Here is a 17,451-nt window from a genome sequence, read left to right as displayed (position 1 = left end):
AGTAATACCCGAAAACCCGAACCAGTTTCATACCCGATGTATACCCGAAAATACCTTAAAAATACCCGAAAAATACCCCTAAAAAGTGCCAACTTAAAAAAATTCAATCTATACCCGAAAAATACATGAAAAAAACCCGTAAATAGGGTTTTTTCAATACCCGATGATAGGGTCTTCAAATACCCGGTTCTATACTCGACCCGAACCTGATGCATAGGGTATGGTTTTTAGAGACAATACCCGACTCAAACCCGATCCGATTATTATCAATACCCGGTCATACCCAAACCCGATTTTATACCCAAACCCAGGTATTAAAAAAACCCGATTTATGCACCTCTAATCACCGCTAGACTAACATCCATAGATTAAAAAAGTAAAAAAGGAAAGAGGCGTGTGTGTGTCGACACTCAATATTAATTATTTGAGTATGGTCACAATCCTTTTACTATATATACAACCAACCCATATCAACACGGGACACCCCCACACAGCACATTACAACCTCCATTTGTCACATACATACACATCTGTAGATCCACCACATACAATACATACATACATACAGATTCATTCATTCATTCATTCAATCAATCAATCGCGATAAAAATGGGTAGTTTAAAGGCGGTGCTGAAGCACCCTGACGACTTCTACCCGTTGTTGAAGCTGAAGATGGCGGCTAAGAAAGCCGAGAAACAGATTCCGGCTGAGCCACACTGGGGATTCTGTTACACCATGCTTCATAAGGTTTCTAGAAGCTTCGCTCTTGTTATTCAACAACTTAATCCAGAGCTTCGTGACGCTGTAAGCTTATTTCATTTATTCATTCATTAAACGATGTCGTTTTATTATTATTATTATTATTATTATTATTATTCTGTTTGCTTAGTAATTGACGGCTGAGTTGGATTTAATTTAGATGATTTTGAGGTCTCAGTTGGATTTGAAATTTTGTTTTTGTGTAAAGTCAACACGAATTGCACAAATTTGGTTGAATAATTTGTTAGAAACACAAATTTGTTAGAAAACTAACTATATTGTCTGTGATGTGCATTCGTACGTAACCTAATTTGCTCGATTTACGAAACTCTATTTAATTGGTAATTAATTCGTGAATTGTGGACTAAGCGGATTCGAATCATGAATTTGCACGATTAATCATCATCTTTCCTGGATCCGTGGTGTAGGGGTGCAAACGAGCCCGGCTTGTGTCGGCTTGCTTGTTATTTATTAATTAAGTTATATACGTTTTTAATTGTTTATATATTTTGAGAAAAAAAACTTAAACAAGCCTAAGCTCGGGTCGAGCTCGTGTAGTACCTTAAACGAGCCAAAGCTCAACTGTGCAGTGCGAAATTAATACATAAAAGTCCAAAAGAGGTAAAATTTAAATATATACAAGGCTCAAGCTCGGGCTCTATAACTAAACAAGCTTTATTTGAGGCTCGGGCTTCGTTTCAAGCTTTTTATCGATCCGATATCGAGTAACTCGTGAGCGGTTCGGCTCGTTTGACCTCCACCGTGGTGTTTATAGATTAGAAATATAGCTCACTTGCTTTAACTTATCAATTAATTTTTGGTTAGGTTTTCCAGATCTAACTGATAGTGAGTACACAACTGAATCTGTTGTATTTCATTTCAGATGTCTAGAACATGTGCATCTGTAATCTGTTATATGACTGCATCATCAAAATTGCTTATCATGTTATTTTCATATGTACCCATAGAATTAGGTTTTGTAAAGGTGTTTTGCTTAATCTTTTTTTGTTTTTTTTTTGAAAATACAGGTGTGCATTTTCTATTTGGTTCTTCGTGCTCTTGACACTGTTGGTATGTCTTAATATATCTAAGCTGATAACACAAAATTTTTTTACAGAAACCGTTCGATGTTCATGATTTAATAATTTGGGTGTTACTTTTCTTAACCAGAGGATGATACAAGCATAGATGCTGATATCAAAGTACCTATCCTGATTGCGTTTCATCAGCATATCTATGACCGTGACTGGCACTTTGCATGTGAGTATTAATTATTATTCTTATCTTTTGTGATGTATGTTGATATGTATCTTAAGGCTGCTTTTTATTTAATCTTGTAGGTGGTACGAAGGAGTACAAAGTTCTCATGGACCAGTTTCACCATGTTGCTACTGCCTTCCTGGAGCTTAAGAAAGGGTGAGTTTTAAATATAGAGTGCTAGGGGTGCTAATCGGGTCGTGTTCGTGGGTTCATGTACTCACAGGTTGACATGAACACGGCCCATTTAACTTGAAAACGAACTTAGTTTTTTACTTGTTTACATAATAAGAGAGAGGTTCATTACAGTAGATTAAACTACCGCGAGAACAAAAAGAACAAACCTGAAATGTAAAATTTTTACATCAATGGTTAAATTTTAAAAAAAACTCTTGCTTACATTCAAATGTCTGTGTTATATAGATAAAAAAACTATCAAACTAATTTGTTCAATTTTTTTCACTTTTAAATGTTTATTTACACATGTTGGAAATATACCACATGATACACATAACCTATGCATGTGGAGTTCTACAAATTAACGAATTTTGTTTATGTATTTTTCTTAGAATGTTAAAAAGGATGAAAATACAAACGTGTACAAAACAAGTATGTTAAACTATAAACATATGACAATTTCTCTTTTAGCTTAATAATTTTAGCATAAAAATATTCAACAAGTTCAAGTTATGACAAAACATTTTTTTTAAATATATAATTAGATGGGTCAACCTGAACCTAGCTCATTTAGCTAAACGTATTATCAGGTTTGACTCAAAAGTGACCTTTACCGCAAATTTCGTGTCATGTTTTCATGTCAGAAGTTCACACCCCCAATATAGAGTGCATACAAATTTTGATTAGTTATCAATAAATCAATAAACTGAATTAGTAAAACATGAATCATTTTTCATATATATTACAAATCTGATTTACTTACTCGGGTCATTCTTCAGTTATCAGGAGGCAATAGAGGATATAACTAAGAGAATGGGTGCAGGAATGGCAAAGTTTATATGTAAAGAGGTAGGGGTGAGCAATAACCGAATCGGTAACCGAAACCGAACCGAAAACCGACGAAACCGAACCGATATAACCGAAAACCGAATTAACCGAAATTAACCGAACCGAACCGAACTCTTCATTTTTTAATATTTTCAAGCATTTTTTCCTCTATTTCATGTATTATATATATATTAATAGTTTAACACTATCATTTTCATGTATTTATATCTCCATTTCATGTTCTAATATCTCAATTTTATATATTTATACCTTCATTTCATGTAGTTATGCATTCATTTCATGTAGTTTTAAGCAAAATTTTAGCCCAAATTTGATACCGGTAATTAACCGAAATTAACCGAACCGATAACCGATCGATTAGGTTGGGTTAATGCTAATAACCGAACCGAACCGAACCATGCACATCCCTATAAAGAGGTACTCGTACAGTCTTACATGTTATCATATCCAATAAACGTGGTTCTTTCTTTGTATCGATGGACAATTAGTTAATATTGGTAAATGCAGGTGGAGACAATTGATGATTATGATGAGTATTGTCATTATGTGGCGGGACTTGTTGGTTTAGGATTATCAAAACTCTTCCATGCTTCGGGTACAGAAAAAATGTTCCCGGATTCCATGTCCAATTCTATGGGTCTATTTCTTCAGGTAAATATTCTGCATTATCATTTTAAGCCTTAATGATATATAGGCTTGTAAACGAACTGAACAAACGAGCGAACACGGACAATTAAGGACCGGGGTTTTCTGGTTCGTTAAGAAAATGAACATGTTCATTCGGTATACACAAACGGTTCGCGAGCATAAATGGAGTAACACAACCGAACATAGATGAATGAACGTAACTAGGCTAAAACTAGTTAAAACTAACGTGAAGAACAATATGTTGAGCCTAAAAGCTATTAAAACTATACTAAGTTTTAGTGGCCTTAAAATTTTAATGAATATATTAACGGACGAGAACTTAAACAGGCTAACAATTTTAAACGAATTTAAATGAATGAATATTCACGAACACAAATGAGCAGACGGAAAATGGGTTCATGTTCGTTCGTTTAGCTAAATGAACAACATTTTTGTTCATGTTTTTTCGTTTATTAAAAAACGAACTTCTCGCCGAACAGTTCACGAGCTTGTTCACCAAATGTTTGGTTTTTGTACATGTCTAATAATATACGTCATTAACATTGTATGTATGTCAAAAAATGTAGAAAACAAATATCATACGAGATTATCTTGAGGATATAAATGAGATACCGAAGTCTCGCATGTTTTGGCCACGTGAGATATGGAGTAAATATGTGAATAAACTAGAGGAGCTCAAGTATGAGGAAAACTCTGAAAAGGCCGTTAAATGCCTTAATGATATGGTGACGAATGCATTAATTCACATTGAAGACTGTTTGAAATATATGTCTGACTTGCGGGACCTGGCCATCTTTAGGTTTTGTGCTATACCTCAGGTAAATTTCATTCATACATTTAACACTTTTAGTAACATAACTAGTTAGAGTTGCCCCGTGAGATATGGTGGGAATTTTGCACATGTATATCACTATATCTACAATCTTATCAAAAGACATGCCAAGTTGCCGACGTCGTTTATGATACCAAAAAATACTTTATTTTGAATATCTTCGTTTTCATTAAAGTTTATATCGGAATGTTAATAAAACAGATTTAACATAGTTGTGTATTTAGAATTTTAGATAAATTAAGGAAGAAAAGTTACTAGAGAAAATTAAAATTGAATGACAAATGAAATATTATTAAAAAATTATATGGGTTAAAGAGGTGTTATTTATAGTATTAGGGGTAAAATTGAAACTTAAAAGGTGGCAAATTGTGATTGGTCAAGTTAAAACGTTAAATGGGTTAATGGTGTATATTATTTATAGTATAAGTGGTGATTGATTTTAATTTACAATTTTTTATCAGTCAAGTTACTATTCATGGTTTACAAATTGTTATATATATATAATGATTATATATATATATATATATATATATAATCATTATATATATATAATGGGGTAGAGGTAAGGCTGTCTACATCTTACCCTCCTCAGACCCTACTATAGCTTTGCTATTGGTGGGATATACTGAGTACGATGATGATGATGATGATGATATAATGATTACCTTAGTTTAATTTCAAACTTGAATACTTTTCAGATCATGGCAATTGGAACCCTAGCCCTAATGTACAACAACATTCAAGTTTTCCGGGGTGTAGTTAAGCTGAGACGCGGTAAGGTTTTCTTCACCTTTTATTTTATTTTTTTAATGTATGTTTAAATTGTTTTAATGGGGTCTTGGTTTCGGTTAGGTCTTACTGCGAAGGTAATTGATCGGACCAGAACAATGGGAGATGTGTACCAGGCTTTTTATGATTTTTCTGTCATACTCAAGTCAAAAGTAATAATATTCACTAAAGACTGGTAAATTTTAGTTAACTTTTATGCGCACGATTATAACTGTTGGATTGGTCGTGTGTATAGGTTGACATGCGTGATCCCAATGCTGAAACAACAATCTCCAGGATAGAAGCAGCCCAGAAACTATGCAAAGACTCTGGCACCCTTAAAAACAGGTATTGTTTACTAATTCTTTTTTTTTCTCCTTATAATGGTTTTTTTGGTCAACTCAAGAGCTAACTATTTTTGTGTCGTATCAGGAAATCTTACATAGTTGAGAGCAAGCCAAGCTACAGTCCCGTTCTGGTAAGAGTTCTGTTAATATTATTTTCCCTAAATTGCCCTTGTGTTTCCATACAATTGTTATTAACAATGATATGTACAATGATGTTGATGCAGATCGCATTGCTTTTCATTATGCTGGCGATTGTTTATGCATACGCAACTGCTAATCGACAGAATAAAATCAGTAAGCACTATACTCATGTTTATGCGACTTAATATGTGCAATTATGCATGCATTTTTCTCATGTACGCTATTTCCTTTTTGCAGAAGTTACTCTGTAAGAACGTGTGGTGATCCTGAAGCGGAAAAAAACCCAACTGTGAAATGTGAAAGATATTGTTTTCTAGGGTGGTTGTTTCTATGTGCTTCCGAATGTCTTGTGGTTGGTAGAATATTATTGTTGTAAATGGAGGTAGCTGTAATCTTATTATGTGGAATATGAACATGAATTTGAATCATTTGGATTGTCCTGAAGACTTGCATAAACATTGTTGTTTTGGATTGGCGTATTTTTTAAGTAACGTGTAAAGTAATTCTTTTGATTTTACATAAGAGGTTACGTTTTGTTGATATCAAAATGGTAAGTGTAGCGAATGTAGATTCGATATTAGCATATGTCTCGAGAAGTAACTAGGAATGTCCGTTATGTCCCTCCTTAGTTATAGAAATTTCAGCTGCATACATTGTTCATGAGCACTCTTTTTAAATTAGACTTAATGATGAAGAATTAAATGATTATTGTTTTTAAACTTGTTTATATTTAAATAGTATTTATTAAACAATTGCATATCTTTGGTTGCCTTTTATATAATTCAATTTATTATGATATTGTTTTGAGCTTTCTAAATCATTTTTGTTGATAAAAATTTACAAATACTATGATGTTTATAATCATATCGATTTTTTTACTTATACAAACAAAAGCATGGGATAAACCAAATTTTAGTTGATAAAAATTTACGAATACTATGTTAATTTTACACAAGATTCTATAAAATCTAAATAAAACTTTCTATTATTTAAAAAAAAACAAGATTAGAAAATGTAACTCTTTCTTTAAGTGAAAGACAAACATACTGTTAAAACTTGTGGATTATATTAGAATCTTAAATATTTACACACCAACAAAATCCGACACTTGCAAGTGATCTCATCATGCTTACCAGTCAGCTCCACTGTTGTTCACCAATGCTGCAAAGTCAAGTCAACTCTCCATATTCCGCGTAATATCAATTCAAATCAACAGTATGAATATTCAGCATACTTGTGGGAGCAGGTAATTCATCATTTGTAGGCCCTTCTAATCTTACCCAACAATGTAGTTGCTACTACTTGACCTATACATATTAGTATTTAATAGGTTCCTGATGCACCTTGAAAGTGATCTTGATTTTATTCATTTTTAAATAAAGTTTTGAGTGTTTTATGATGATTGCACTTCATATTGCATGTTTTAGGCTTCTTTAAGATCATTTTTATAGTAAAATGTCAAAAGCTTGACAATTTTCTTGATTTTCAAGGTGTATATATTTCTTGTCAATTTTGGAGTGGAAATTTCATTAAAGGGTATTTGTGGTATGATTTGAATTTTTTTTTGAAACTTACAATAAACCCTTTTCATATTTTTATATTCTTTTGAATCTTTGTAAAAAAAAACCAGAAGTTCACACCATTTTGCTTTGTATAGAGCATATCTGTGGATCAGCCTATGTTAGTGTGTGTACTTTAATAATTTTCTATTGAACTGCCATTTTTCTGAATCATATATGTATATGTATCTATGTGTGTATAACTTCATATCTCTAATGGGGTTCTCATCATGGGTTCATGTTCTACTCCTGGTTTTAGTCTTCCAGCAAAAATGGCTTGTGTTGGGCATTTCAGAGACCAAGGTGTGTTCTTTAAATGTTTCATGGATTATCCATATTCATATTTGAACTGTCTTTTGTTTTCTTGGTTTTTGAACTTAAATTCAAAAAATGGTTGATACAATGATTTCAGGTGTATATTGTTTATATGGGACATAATACTCACACTGACCCACAGATTCTTCAAGATACACATCATGGGGTTCTCTTACAAGTTCTTGGAAGGTACAATTATACATAAATTACATGTGTGTATATAGAAGGGCGTAATTTGAATGAGCCCGAGCCTAAAAATGAGCGTGCATAATAAATGATCCCAAGCCCAACCTCACTTATATACGAGGCTATTATTTTGTACAACTTTTATTTAATAATGATAATTATTATATAAAAAATTAGCTAAATACTATATATTACGTTATTTATAATAATTATACTTGTATATAAATTTATATTAAATAGTAAACGAGCCGAGCCCAAGCTAAGTTTGAGCGTGAAAAACTATTTGTGTGTTGAGCTCAAGCTTTAGAAATAAAGCTGTAACGAGGCGAGCCCGAGGTTGAGCTCTCATAAGTTGAATGGATTGAGCTCAAATTAGGTGAGGTCGAGGTCGGCCCCGCTCGTTAACACCCGTTTTTTTCGGCTTATGTACATAATATATAAGTTTGACTGCTTCCAAAACTTATTAGTAACAGTCATGTATATTGCTCAAATGTGAAAAAAATTACAGCACAGAAATAAATTTTGTAATTGGCAGTATCAAAACTACAAATTAGTGGCAAGTTGTTAAGACTAAAGATATATTTGACTTTTATGGTCAAATTTTGACTTATTAGTAATAAATTTTGACCTCTGCAATCAAAACATTTTACAATTCAAAATTATTTTATTTGTAAGTGGCAGGATCAAAACTACAGTCATGGTAGCAATTGTTACAGGCTTATGTATATGATGTGTCAACGTTCTTTTTTTTAACAGTAAGTAAATGCCACTAATTTGTATATTAAATCTATCTTGTTTGACCATAAAAGTCAAAACATATCTTTAGTCTTAACAACTTGAGCTCAAGACAAAAAAACCAAAACATGAAAGTAATTCCAATATAACTATAAATGAAATAAAATAACCAAAAGAGAATCGACCCGTATAACTATTTTCTGTTGACTTTTATAGCAAAGAAGCCGCAACTAAATCGATCGTGTATAGTTACAAGCACGCATTTTCTGGATTTGCTGCAGTATTAACCCCAACTCAAGCCTCATTAATTGCAGGTATTTGATTTTATTCATTTAGGTTAGTCATTCTAATTTGTACACTTTGACATCAACATTATAGTTTGACTTTGACTTTTGAAGTCAGACAAAATGGTTCTCATTAATAATGTATGCAGATTTTCCAGACGTTGCTCGTGTGATTCCTAATAAAATTTATAAACCTCACACAACAAGAAGTTGGGATTTTCTCAATGTAAATCCTCATTTTGTCAACGGTATACTCTCCAAAGGTCAATCGGGTGTTGGGACTGTTATTGGCATCCTTGATAGTGGTAAGTTATACTTTGTCTTTGACTTTTCAAGTCAAACGAAATGGTTCCCGCCTAGAAAGTTAGTATAACTTCTTTAAATTTTTCAAGAAAGTATTTGTAACAAAACCAAACATCATATTCAAGTAGTTTAATAAGGAAGTTGTTGCTATGAAATCTTTATAAAGTTAGTTTGACCTCAATGTCAAACTGTTTTGACTTGTTTTTTTACCAGGAGTATGGCCTGAATCTAGAAGCTTTAGTGATGTCGGAATGAGGAGGGCACCGTCACGGTGGAAAGGCGTATGTGAAGAAGGAGAACAATTCAACAAGTCCAACTGCAACCGGTTCGTTAATTATTTAAGATTACTTAACATAAAGAGTTTACTTTTTTAAGTAAAAAATAAACTTTAGAAATAAGTAGTGATTGTTTAAAGTTGAAGTGCATGTTTTAAGATTTTCATAATAAGTATTGAGATTCTGTGAGTGTATTTAGTTATTTACAGTTTACCATTTTTAATTTAATATAGGAAAATCATCGGTGCACGATGGTATGTTAAAGGATATGAAGCCGAATTTGGAGACTTGGACGCAAGCGGCGGTTCTGAATTTCTTTCACCGCGTGACGCATATGGTCATGGGACTCACACATCCTCCATTGCATCCGGGGCAGTCGTAAAAGACACCAGTTTCTTCGGGCTAGCCCACGGGTTAGCCCGAGGTGGTGCACCGTCATCTCATTTGGCCGTATATAAGGTTTGTTGGGCCACGGGTGGTTGCAGCTCAGCTGATATTCTTGCTGCATTTGATGATTCTGTCCATGATGGTGTGGATGTGCTTTCTGTTTCTTTGGGCACGTCTCCACCATTTTCTACATATGTTGATGACCCGTTATCCATTGGCGCGTTTCATGCGGTTGCTCGTGGGATAACGGTGGTTTCTTCGTGTGGGAACTCGGGCCCGTATCCTCAAACAGTGACTAACACGGCTCCGTGGATTATAACTGTGGCTGCAAGCACGATTGATCGAGCTTTCCCCACCTCGATTACGCTTGGAAATAATCAAACGTTTTTCGTACGTCTCTTTTCCTTTCTGTGCATGAAACCGAGAAAACCGACCTGTAACTGAAATAACTGAACCGAAACAAAACTGGCAGTCTGGCTTTGTGTTTTTGTAAAAACCAAACTTTCGGCCCGGTTTTGGTTTTGCGTGTAGTTAAAACCAAAAAAAATCGAACTAGAGCCGAATTTATGGATTTTCAAATTTTTAAAATATTTTTTTATCTTGAATGTTAGTGATATATAAGTATATTATAAATGGTGTACTCAAATATTTTATCTCAAATGTATAATAATTAATTAACAAAAAAATTTAGGCCCAAATTCATTATTTTGGGCCAATTTTATTTTTCTCTAAGAATCAAATGTATAAGAACATTAGTTAACAAGTGGATGGTTCAAACAGATTTAAGTTGCCAAAGTGTATTTTTAATGCACACAACCAATTAAAGAGTTTCATTAAACAAATCAGATTATTAGTGCAATAAGATAGTGCATTTAAGCCCGGATGTGTAATAATCAATTATTCATTAACTAGCGAAACGATTTAGGCCCACATTCAATATTGTGGGCCTATTATTCTTTTGTCTTAAACAGTCAAATGTATGAATTTGAAAATTTTGGCATTTCTTTTATCTCTAAAGAGTCAAATTTATGACCGTAAAAGTCAAACTGAAAGTCAAATCATATGCAGGGTCAAGCTTTCTTTGCAAAGAAAGATTTTGACAAGTACTACCCTTTCGTGTACGGTGAAGATATTGTTGCTGATGATGCAGACGAGGATGATGCAAGGTCTTAGCAGTAATTTCAATAAATCTTGATGTCATTTTTGTTTTCCTAATATATATTTTTTCGTTACAGAAGTTGTGAAAGCGACTCATTAAATAAAAATTTAGCAAAAGGCAAAATCATTCTATGTTTCCAGTCGCGTGCAAGAAGCTTGGCTGCTTCGACTGCCAAAAATGTCCATGCAGCTGGCGGTGTCGGTATCATTTTCGCGCAGTATCCAACCAAAGATGTCACGCTGACTTTTGTGATCCCGTGTGTTCAAGTTGACTTTTCAGTTGGAACATCTTTAGTTACTTATACAGAGTCAACCAGGTTTGGTCAAACTCACCTAGTTTTGACTTTTGATAAAAGCAGAAGATTGGTTTGTATCTTGTACATGCATTTTTGTTTAACAGTAATCCAGTTGTGAAGATTGGAATGACAAGAACGGTTATCGGGAAGCAAACGTCGCCTGAAGTTGCGTTTTTCTCGGCCCGAGGACCAAGTTCACTTTCTCCCACAGTACTTAAGGTCAAACAGTTTAAGGTTGACTTTTTTTTGTTTGTTTTTTACTAAAGTTTAAAGTCAAACTTTGCATTGCAGCCCGATGTGGCGGCCCCGGGGGTTAACATATTGGCATCATGGTCTAAGAATCAAGTCCCGCCACTTGACTTCAAAATGGAATCGGGGACTTCTATGGCTTGCCCTCACGTTTCGGGCATTGTTGCTCTTCTTAAATCAGTATATCCAACATGGAGTCCTGCAGCAATCAAGTCGGCCCTCGTTACAACGGGTAACAGTGTACATATAGCTTTTTAGGTTGTACATGCGTACATGAGGCACTCGACTCGGGAGCGCCTCTTGTACATGCACATATTTTGTGCTTCTTTTAAGTTGTACATTTAACCTTTTAGGTTGTATATAGAGGTTAGTTTTATATTAAATCACATCAAGAAGTTTACTATCTAAATTTTAGATATGTGATGATAGAAACCTATCATAATTATAAAAATATTATACAAATACCAACTTTGTATGTCATTTTCATGAATATTATTTTTTTCTGTAATGTAGGGTCTATAGAGGATGACAATGGTCAGCCTGCTGTTGCAGAGGGGGCTCCACACAAGCAGACTGATCCATTCGACTATGGAGGGGGTCACGTGGACCCCAACAAAGCTATAAACCCCGGTCTCATTTACAACATAACAACCAAAGATTACATCCGTTTCCTTTGCGCCATGGGCTACAACGATAGTGCTATAAGCTTTTTATCTAACCAACCACACGTTCCTTGCCCTCGGAAAACAAACATTCTACAAAACCTTAATCTCCCATCTATCTCAATACCCGAGTTGGTAAAAACCACAACGGTATCAAGGACCGTGACCAATGTGGGCCCTACTTCATCTCTGTACGTAGCACGAGTTGAAGCGCCATCTGGCACAAGTGTTGTGGTGGAGCCATCAATCTTGTTTTTTAATGCTACGAAAACGAGGTTACGGTTTAAGGTGACGATTCGACCGTTGGTGAGGGTGCAAGGGAGGTTTTCTTTTGGATACTTGTTATGGGAAGATGGGACTCATGTTGTGAGAACACCCTTGGTAGTTCGAGTTGTCATAGAGAAATCATATTCTGAAGTATAATTGTATAAATGTATAATTACTTTGTAATATGGTTGTATGACTTTGTTCTCCTAATACATATAATTACTTTGAATAGCTTGATCTCTTGTTTCAACCAATTAGAATTTAAGTGACCAAATGGCAATCAGTTGACATCGAAAGTGAACACATATGCTACGAGTTAAAACTATTTTGTATTTTTAGTCAATAACCCATTTTAATGGCGGTCCTATGGATTTTTCTTATAAGGATTAATTTTTTTTTTGGGTCCGGTACTGGTACTCGGTGTCCAACTCGAATTAAGCATTGGATGATTTAAAACGTATACTAACTACTAACAATAAAGGAAATATAAAAGTAACTCATAACAAGAATATATCAACTGACGTATCTTGTTTTTGAACGGCTAACAAAGTAACGCCCGTACGCGGCCTCCATTGGCTAAAGGTAACCCGAGCTGGCCATTAGTCCAGACGGACGGAGCCCCTAGCGGTCCACCTGTTGAGGGATTCACCGGATAAAACCCGACCCCCACGCCCACCAAACGGCACGACAGCGAGGAGCCGGTAAAACCGGGTGAGATCAGGACTAGAACCCTGGTAAGCCAGGGTCATTCCTCATATCTCCTATATAAGTTGATGGTAGTGAGGTTTGATCCTCCTACCTCTCACTTGTAAAGTAAATGCTCAACCATTAAGCTACAACCGACTTATATCAACTGATGTATCTAGACTCTTTCTTTTAAACAACCAGAATTAATAATTCTAATTTGGATAAGAAAATGAAATGCAATATACCTAAAATTAGATCACCCTAACTAAAGTTAGGAACCTAACTACTACAAAAAGTCTACCAATATCACACTAAAACTTTTCAATCTGAACCGAACCTGAACCGGTACAAACTCAACAAGACAAGCTACCTAAACCCGAGCCGAAACCGGGTTTAATCTTCACCGGTTCCTTCTGCTTTCTCATTTCCAACACTTTCCGATGACTATTCGAATGAAGCCCACCCGAGAAAGTTGGACTACAAGCCGGTCTATACTCTGGAAACAACCTACCCGACTTAAACCGGACCCCACACGCGTTACATAACGTTTTTGGTCCTAAAGGACCGGTTCGCCACTGAGGCGTTTTCTGAACATGACAATGGGTACAACGGCCGATTGACTCGAATGAGTTGTTTTTATGAACCGGGTTTTTCTTAAACTTCTTTGTTGCCGGTTTTAAAAAGGTCATAAAACAATCAAACAACAGAACCGGGTTTGCTGATAACATAGTGGTGGACGAGTCATACGAGGAGGAATCGTCCGTAGACGACTCGGTCAAACTGGACCAAACTCGGCCGGTCTTTTTTGACCGTTTGCTTCTGCTTTTCCTAGGAACCGGGTACGATAATCCCAAAACTGTAAAACTTGGAATCACCGGTCTGACCGGTAGTTTGCCGGTTGTTTTCTTCAAACTGACCGGTGGTAACGACAGAGAAAGCTCCAATGTTGAGTCATCCACTATTTGTGATAACCATTCAAGGCTTTCCATCTCATCAACCTGAAATAACAATATATTAATAATAAATAAATATATAAATAAATAATTATTAAACAAGATTGTATGTTTAATTGTTTTACTAACAAAAGTCAAAAGTTGGTTGTGGCTTAATGGTAGAGCACTCACTTTAGACCATGTGTAGACATAAAGCTCCACTACCAGGGGTTATACGTCACGTGACGCCCAGTCAAAGTTATGGTTTTGTACAAAAACAGACTGTAGTCATAACTCTCCATTACCAGGGGTTATGCGTCACGTGGCGCCCAGTCATTATTAATGTTATTTGTTTTTTTTAAATAATAATTCATTTAAATAATTAAATATATAATTAAAACACTACATTAAAATTAAAAAATAAATTAAACGGATGTAGTAATCTAATATTATTATTATTTTTACTATGAATATTTGATATAGTTATGATATTAGTAACATAAACATAAGCATAAACCAAGTTTTTTTTTACCAAAGGGGTTTGGGTAAAAAGTGTTTATCAATATGGAGATTTTGAAACTTATTTACCTATGAATGGTGTGGGGTTAAAATTGCAATAAAAAATATATTATGGGTTTAAAATTACAATAACAAAATGGTGTGGGTTATAAATTAAAATAAAAATATATAATACACCACTCCTCATCTCGTCTTCTTCAATTCGCCGGCCACTAACTCCGACGACTGGCATTTAACCGGCGATCCCGTTACCACCCACCACCACCACCACCATTTTTATCCTTCTTCTCCGATCTGTAACTCACCCACCACCACCATAACAATAACATAAACCGGCTCCAAGACCCACCCACCCAACGGTTATTTTTTTTATTTGTGTGCCAACCCCCGCGTTTTGTATACAACGCAGCCAAAAATCAATTTCATATAACGCAGGGGGGCGGTGTACCCCCCGCGTTTTCGTCCCCAACGTTGGTGGCAACGTTGCCACTATGGGTGGTCTTATAAAGTGAGAGGTAGGGGGATCAAACCTCACTACCACCAACTTATATAGGAGATATGAGGGATGACACTGGCTTGCCAGGGTTCGAGTCCTGATCTCACCCGGTTTTACCGGCTCCTCGCTGTCGTGCCGTTTGGCGGGCGTGGGGGTCGGGTTTTATCCGGTGAATCCCTCAACAGGTGGACCGCTAGGGGCTTCGTCCGTCCGGACTAGTGGCCGGCTCGGGCTACCTTTAGCCAATAGGGGCCGCGTACGGGGTACCCGGCGTTACTTAGTTGTCCGTTAAAAAAAAACTAACAAAAGTCAAATAAAAACGTTCCTATTTAATTTCACATCATCAAAACTGCTATTTGCAAAACATTTATAAGTCCGTTTAAAAAAAAAAGTTAAACTAAAAATTATTGGTTAACACGGTCATGGTGTGGGATTGATGTAAAGCGGTGAATATAGTTTGTCCCAATAAAAAGATGTAAAGCAGATGTAACAAATGATATTATAAAATAAAATGATCTAATTACAATAAAACTATAATACCGGAAAGTGAATTTCAGTATCTGGTAGAGACGCGGTGGTTGAAAAGTTGGTAGAAATAATGGAATTCTTCTCCTCGTCTTCGTGGGAATACCGGTCACCATCAGAATTGCTAAAATCTTTGTCGGAGAGGTCCAACAAATCATCTACGGAGAATTCATCGGATGACACGTTGTCGAGACACCATAAATCATCAAAGAAGGATTGTTGGGTTGAGTTCATGCGGATTTCCTTGAGAAAGTTTGATTTTAATGCGCGTGCTTCAATTTCAATGCATGCCATGAATATTAATGCTTGGTTATCTAAAATTGAAATAGAGACAGATAATTAATTAATTGTATATAGATAGATATACAGAAATTGTGCATGTATTGAATAGGTGGAAGAAGTGGTACCTGTAGAGAGAGAAAGGAAGGAAGGGTGGAATTGGGTAAAGAGCACTCAACTCAACTCAAATCAATTCAAATCAGAAGAAGAAGAAGAAGATTTGTTAGTGGCCGAAACTGATGGGTGGGTGGAGTAAGACTTCTTTACTTTCCTGCTTTTATTACCTTTTTTTTTACTTTTAATTAATATTTAATTTTACAAATTTAATTAATTGTTACAAAAAGACATAACTGATTGTGTATGAGATTGTAATATAAGGCTGATTTGATACATAGAGAGGGTGTTTGGGATTAATTGTATAAGTTTAAAAAGACTTTTTGTCAAAAAGAATTTGTTAACTTATAATTTTAGAAACGTGTTTTGATTACCTTATATCCGGTGAAAAGTCAAATAACAAAAAAGACATTTTTTTAGAAAGAGTGTAATTGGATTTTAAAGGTTTGAAAGATGTATGGGTATTAGGGGGGGCTCATCACTCATGGAGTCATGAGTATTACCCATGCACCGGTAATCATGTATTACCACATCATTTCTAACTTTAATTACCTATAAACCACAAAATTATTGGTAATACTTACCCACAAGTACCGTATAACTTTATTAATTCATTTTGGTTCTTCAATGGTTAACAATGAATCAATTTTGTGTAGCAAACATTTGTTATGGAATGAAGTCATGCACCTTACCCATATGGGGTGGGGTGGTGTTTCCATATGGTTTGAAAACCATACACCCTACTCATATGGGTAGCCCCGTCCTCTCTTATCAAACCCAAAAGTTAAGTACTTAAGTTGGTAAGTCAATGGAGCCTAACTTATAAAACTTATTTTACCTTCTTGGTAAGTTAAAACCTAAAAGAAATTATGGGTTACCAAACAATCCCAAACACGTCCTTACTGTTTTCATAGTATATTATATGAGAGATATTTATCAAATGATACTTAACTATATGGGAATGTGAGTATATTTATTTTCTTACTTTATCTTAGGTGATAAGAGTGGTTGTTTTCATTGGAATCCTTGGCTCGTAAAACTTTTTTCTTTACTCGCAGAGCATATTATAATATACTATAGAACTCTAGAACATCATAACAAATAGCTAATTAAAGAATCAGAGCAGACAAACAATACATGAGTACTAATAATGCAAGTTGTAAAGTATCGCTAACATAAAGTGAAGTAACTTTGGAAACTATAGATAAAAGAGCAAATAAACATGCACGAAACGCACTATCCCCTATTCAAATACCAACTAAAAGGGTCTCCCAAACAACACTAAGGCAAGGCTTAGGCTAAGGCAAATAAAAGCAAATGAAAAGCTAAGGCAAGACAAGTCTAAGCCACGTATATACCTTTCTTAAAAGGCACATAACCCTAATACAACGTCATCAAGAACTCATATACCAGACAATGGCCCCTTAGAGGTGCAAGTCCAGCCA

The 17,451-nt window shown here is 35.1% G+C and overlaps 3 protein-coding genes across 3 annotated transcripts; 2 read left to right on the top strand and 1 right to left on the bottom strand.

Moving 5' to 3' along the window:
• The first annotated feature begins 469 nt into the window (after window positions 1–469).
• LOC143605547 (squalene synthase 2-like) lies at window positions 470–6,234 on the top strand. The gene is made up of 13 exons (XM_077081624.1): window positions 470–804; window positions 1,788–1,830; window positions 1,930–2,019; window positions 2,100–2,175; window positions 2,973–3,042; window positions 3,550–3,693; window positions 4,257–4,508; window positions 5,221–5,296; window positions 5,375–5,463; window positions 5,547–5,638; window positions 5,723–5,768; window positions 5,862–5,931; window positions 6,016–6,234. Exons 1-13 carry the CDS (start codon window positions 610–612, stop codon window positions 6,027–6,029), a joined length of 1,257 nt encoding a protein of 418 aa, XP_076937739.1. The 5' UTR covers window positions 470–609; the 3' UTR covers window positions 6,030–6,234.
• Window positions 6,235–7,343: 1,109 nt separating this feature from the next.
• Window positions 7,344–12,720, top strand: LOC143605548 (subtilisin-like protease SBT3.9). Its single transcript, XM_077081625.1, has 11 exons — window positions 7,344–7,640; window positions 7,750–7,841; window positions 8,790–8,887; window positions 9,007–9,162; window positions 9,374–9,485; window positions 9,669–10,212; window positions 10,891–10,988; window positions 11,058–11,297; window positions 11,381–11,495; window positions 11,568–11,757; window positions 12,039–12,720. The coding sequence occupies exons 1-11, from the start codon at window positions 7,515–7,517 to the stop codon at window positions 12,608–12,610; spliced, it is 2,343 nt and encodes a 780-aa protein (XP_076937740.1). The 5' UTR covers window positions 7,344–7,514; the 3' UTR covers window positions 12,611–12,720.
• A 605-nt stretch (window positions 12,721–13,325) lies between these two features.
• LOC143605549 (GATA transcription factor 7-like) lies at window positions 13,326–16,015 on the bottom strand. Its single transcript, XM_077081626.1, has 2 exons — window positions 15,629–16,015; window positions 13,326–14,139 (listed from the first exon to the last, which is right to left on the bottom strand). Exons 1-2 carry the CDS (start codon window positions 15,905–15,907, stop codon window positions 13,495–13,497), a joined length of 924 nt encoding a protein of 307 aa, XP_076937741.1. The 5' UTR covers window positions 15,908–16,015; the 3' UTR covers window positions 13,326–13,494.
• Between the last annotated feature and the right edge of the window lie 1,436 nt (window positions 16,016–17,451).

This window comes from Bidens hawaiensis, unplaced genomic scaffold (assembly GCF_021521415.1).
Source record: "Bidens hawaiensis isolate Kalapana, Puna unplaced genomic scaffold, B.hawaiensis_p1.1 tig00070099_1, whole genome shotgun sequence".
NCBI lineage: Eukaryota > Viridiplantae > Streptophyta > Magnoliopsida > Asterales > Asteraceae > Bidens > Bidens hawaiensis.
Note: the sequence above shows the minus strand (reverse complement) of the source record. Positions and strands in the feature narration are given on the sequence as shown.

What these genes read in the sequence shown, in the direction of transcription:
- LOC143605547 (XM_077081624.1), top strand. Translation starts at nt 610, where the DNA reads ATGGGTAGTTTAAAGGCGGTGCTGAAGCACCCTGACGACTTCTACCCG. An exon ending in CTGTCATACTCAAGTCAAAA is followed by an intron (nt 5,464 to 5,546) that starts GTAATAATATTC and finishes TCGTGTGTATAG; the next exon opens with GTTGACATGCGTGATCCCAA. An exon ending in TCTGGCACCCTTAAAAACAG is followed by an intron (nt 5,639 to 5,722) that starts GTATTGTTTACT and finishes GTGTCGTATCAG; the next exon opens with GAAATCTTACATAGTTGAGA.
- LOC143605548 (XM_077081625.1), top strand. Translation starts at nt 7,515, where the DNA reads ATGTATATGTATCTATGTGTGTATAACTTCATATCTCTAATGGGGTTC. An exon ending in CTCTTACAAGTTCTTGGAAG is followed by an intron (nt 7,842 to 8,789) that starts GTACAATTATAC and finishes TGACTTTTATAG; the next exon opens with CAAAGAAGCCGCAACTAAAT. An exon ending in TTTCTCCCACAGTACTTAAG is followed by an intron (nt 11,496 to 11,567) that starts GTCAAACAGTTT and finishes TTTGCATTGCAG; the next exon opens with CCCGATGTGGCGGCCCCGGG.
- LOC143605549 (XM_077081626.1), bottom strand. Translation starts at nt 15,907, where the DNA reads ATGGCATGCATTGAAATTGAAGCACGCGCATTAAAATCAAACTTTCTC. An exon ending in ATACTGAAATTCACTTTCCG is followed by an intron (nt 14,140 to 15,628) that starts GTATTATAGTTT and finishes TTGTTATTTCAG; the next exon opens with GTTGATGAGATGGAAAGCCT.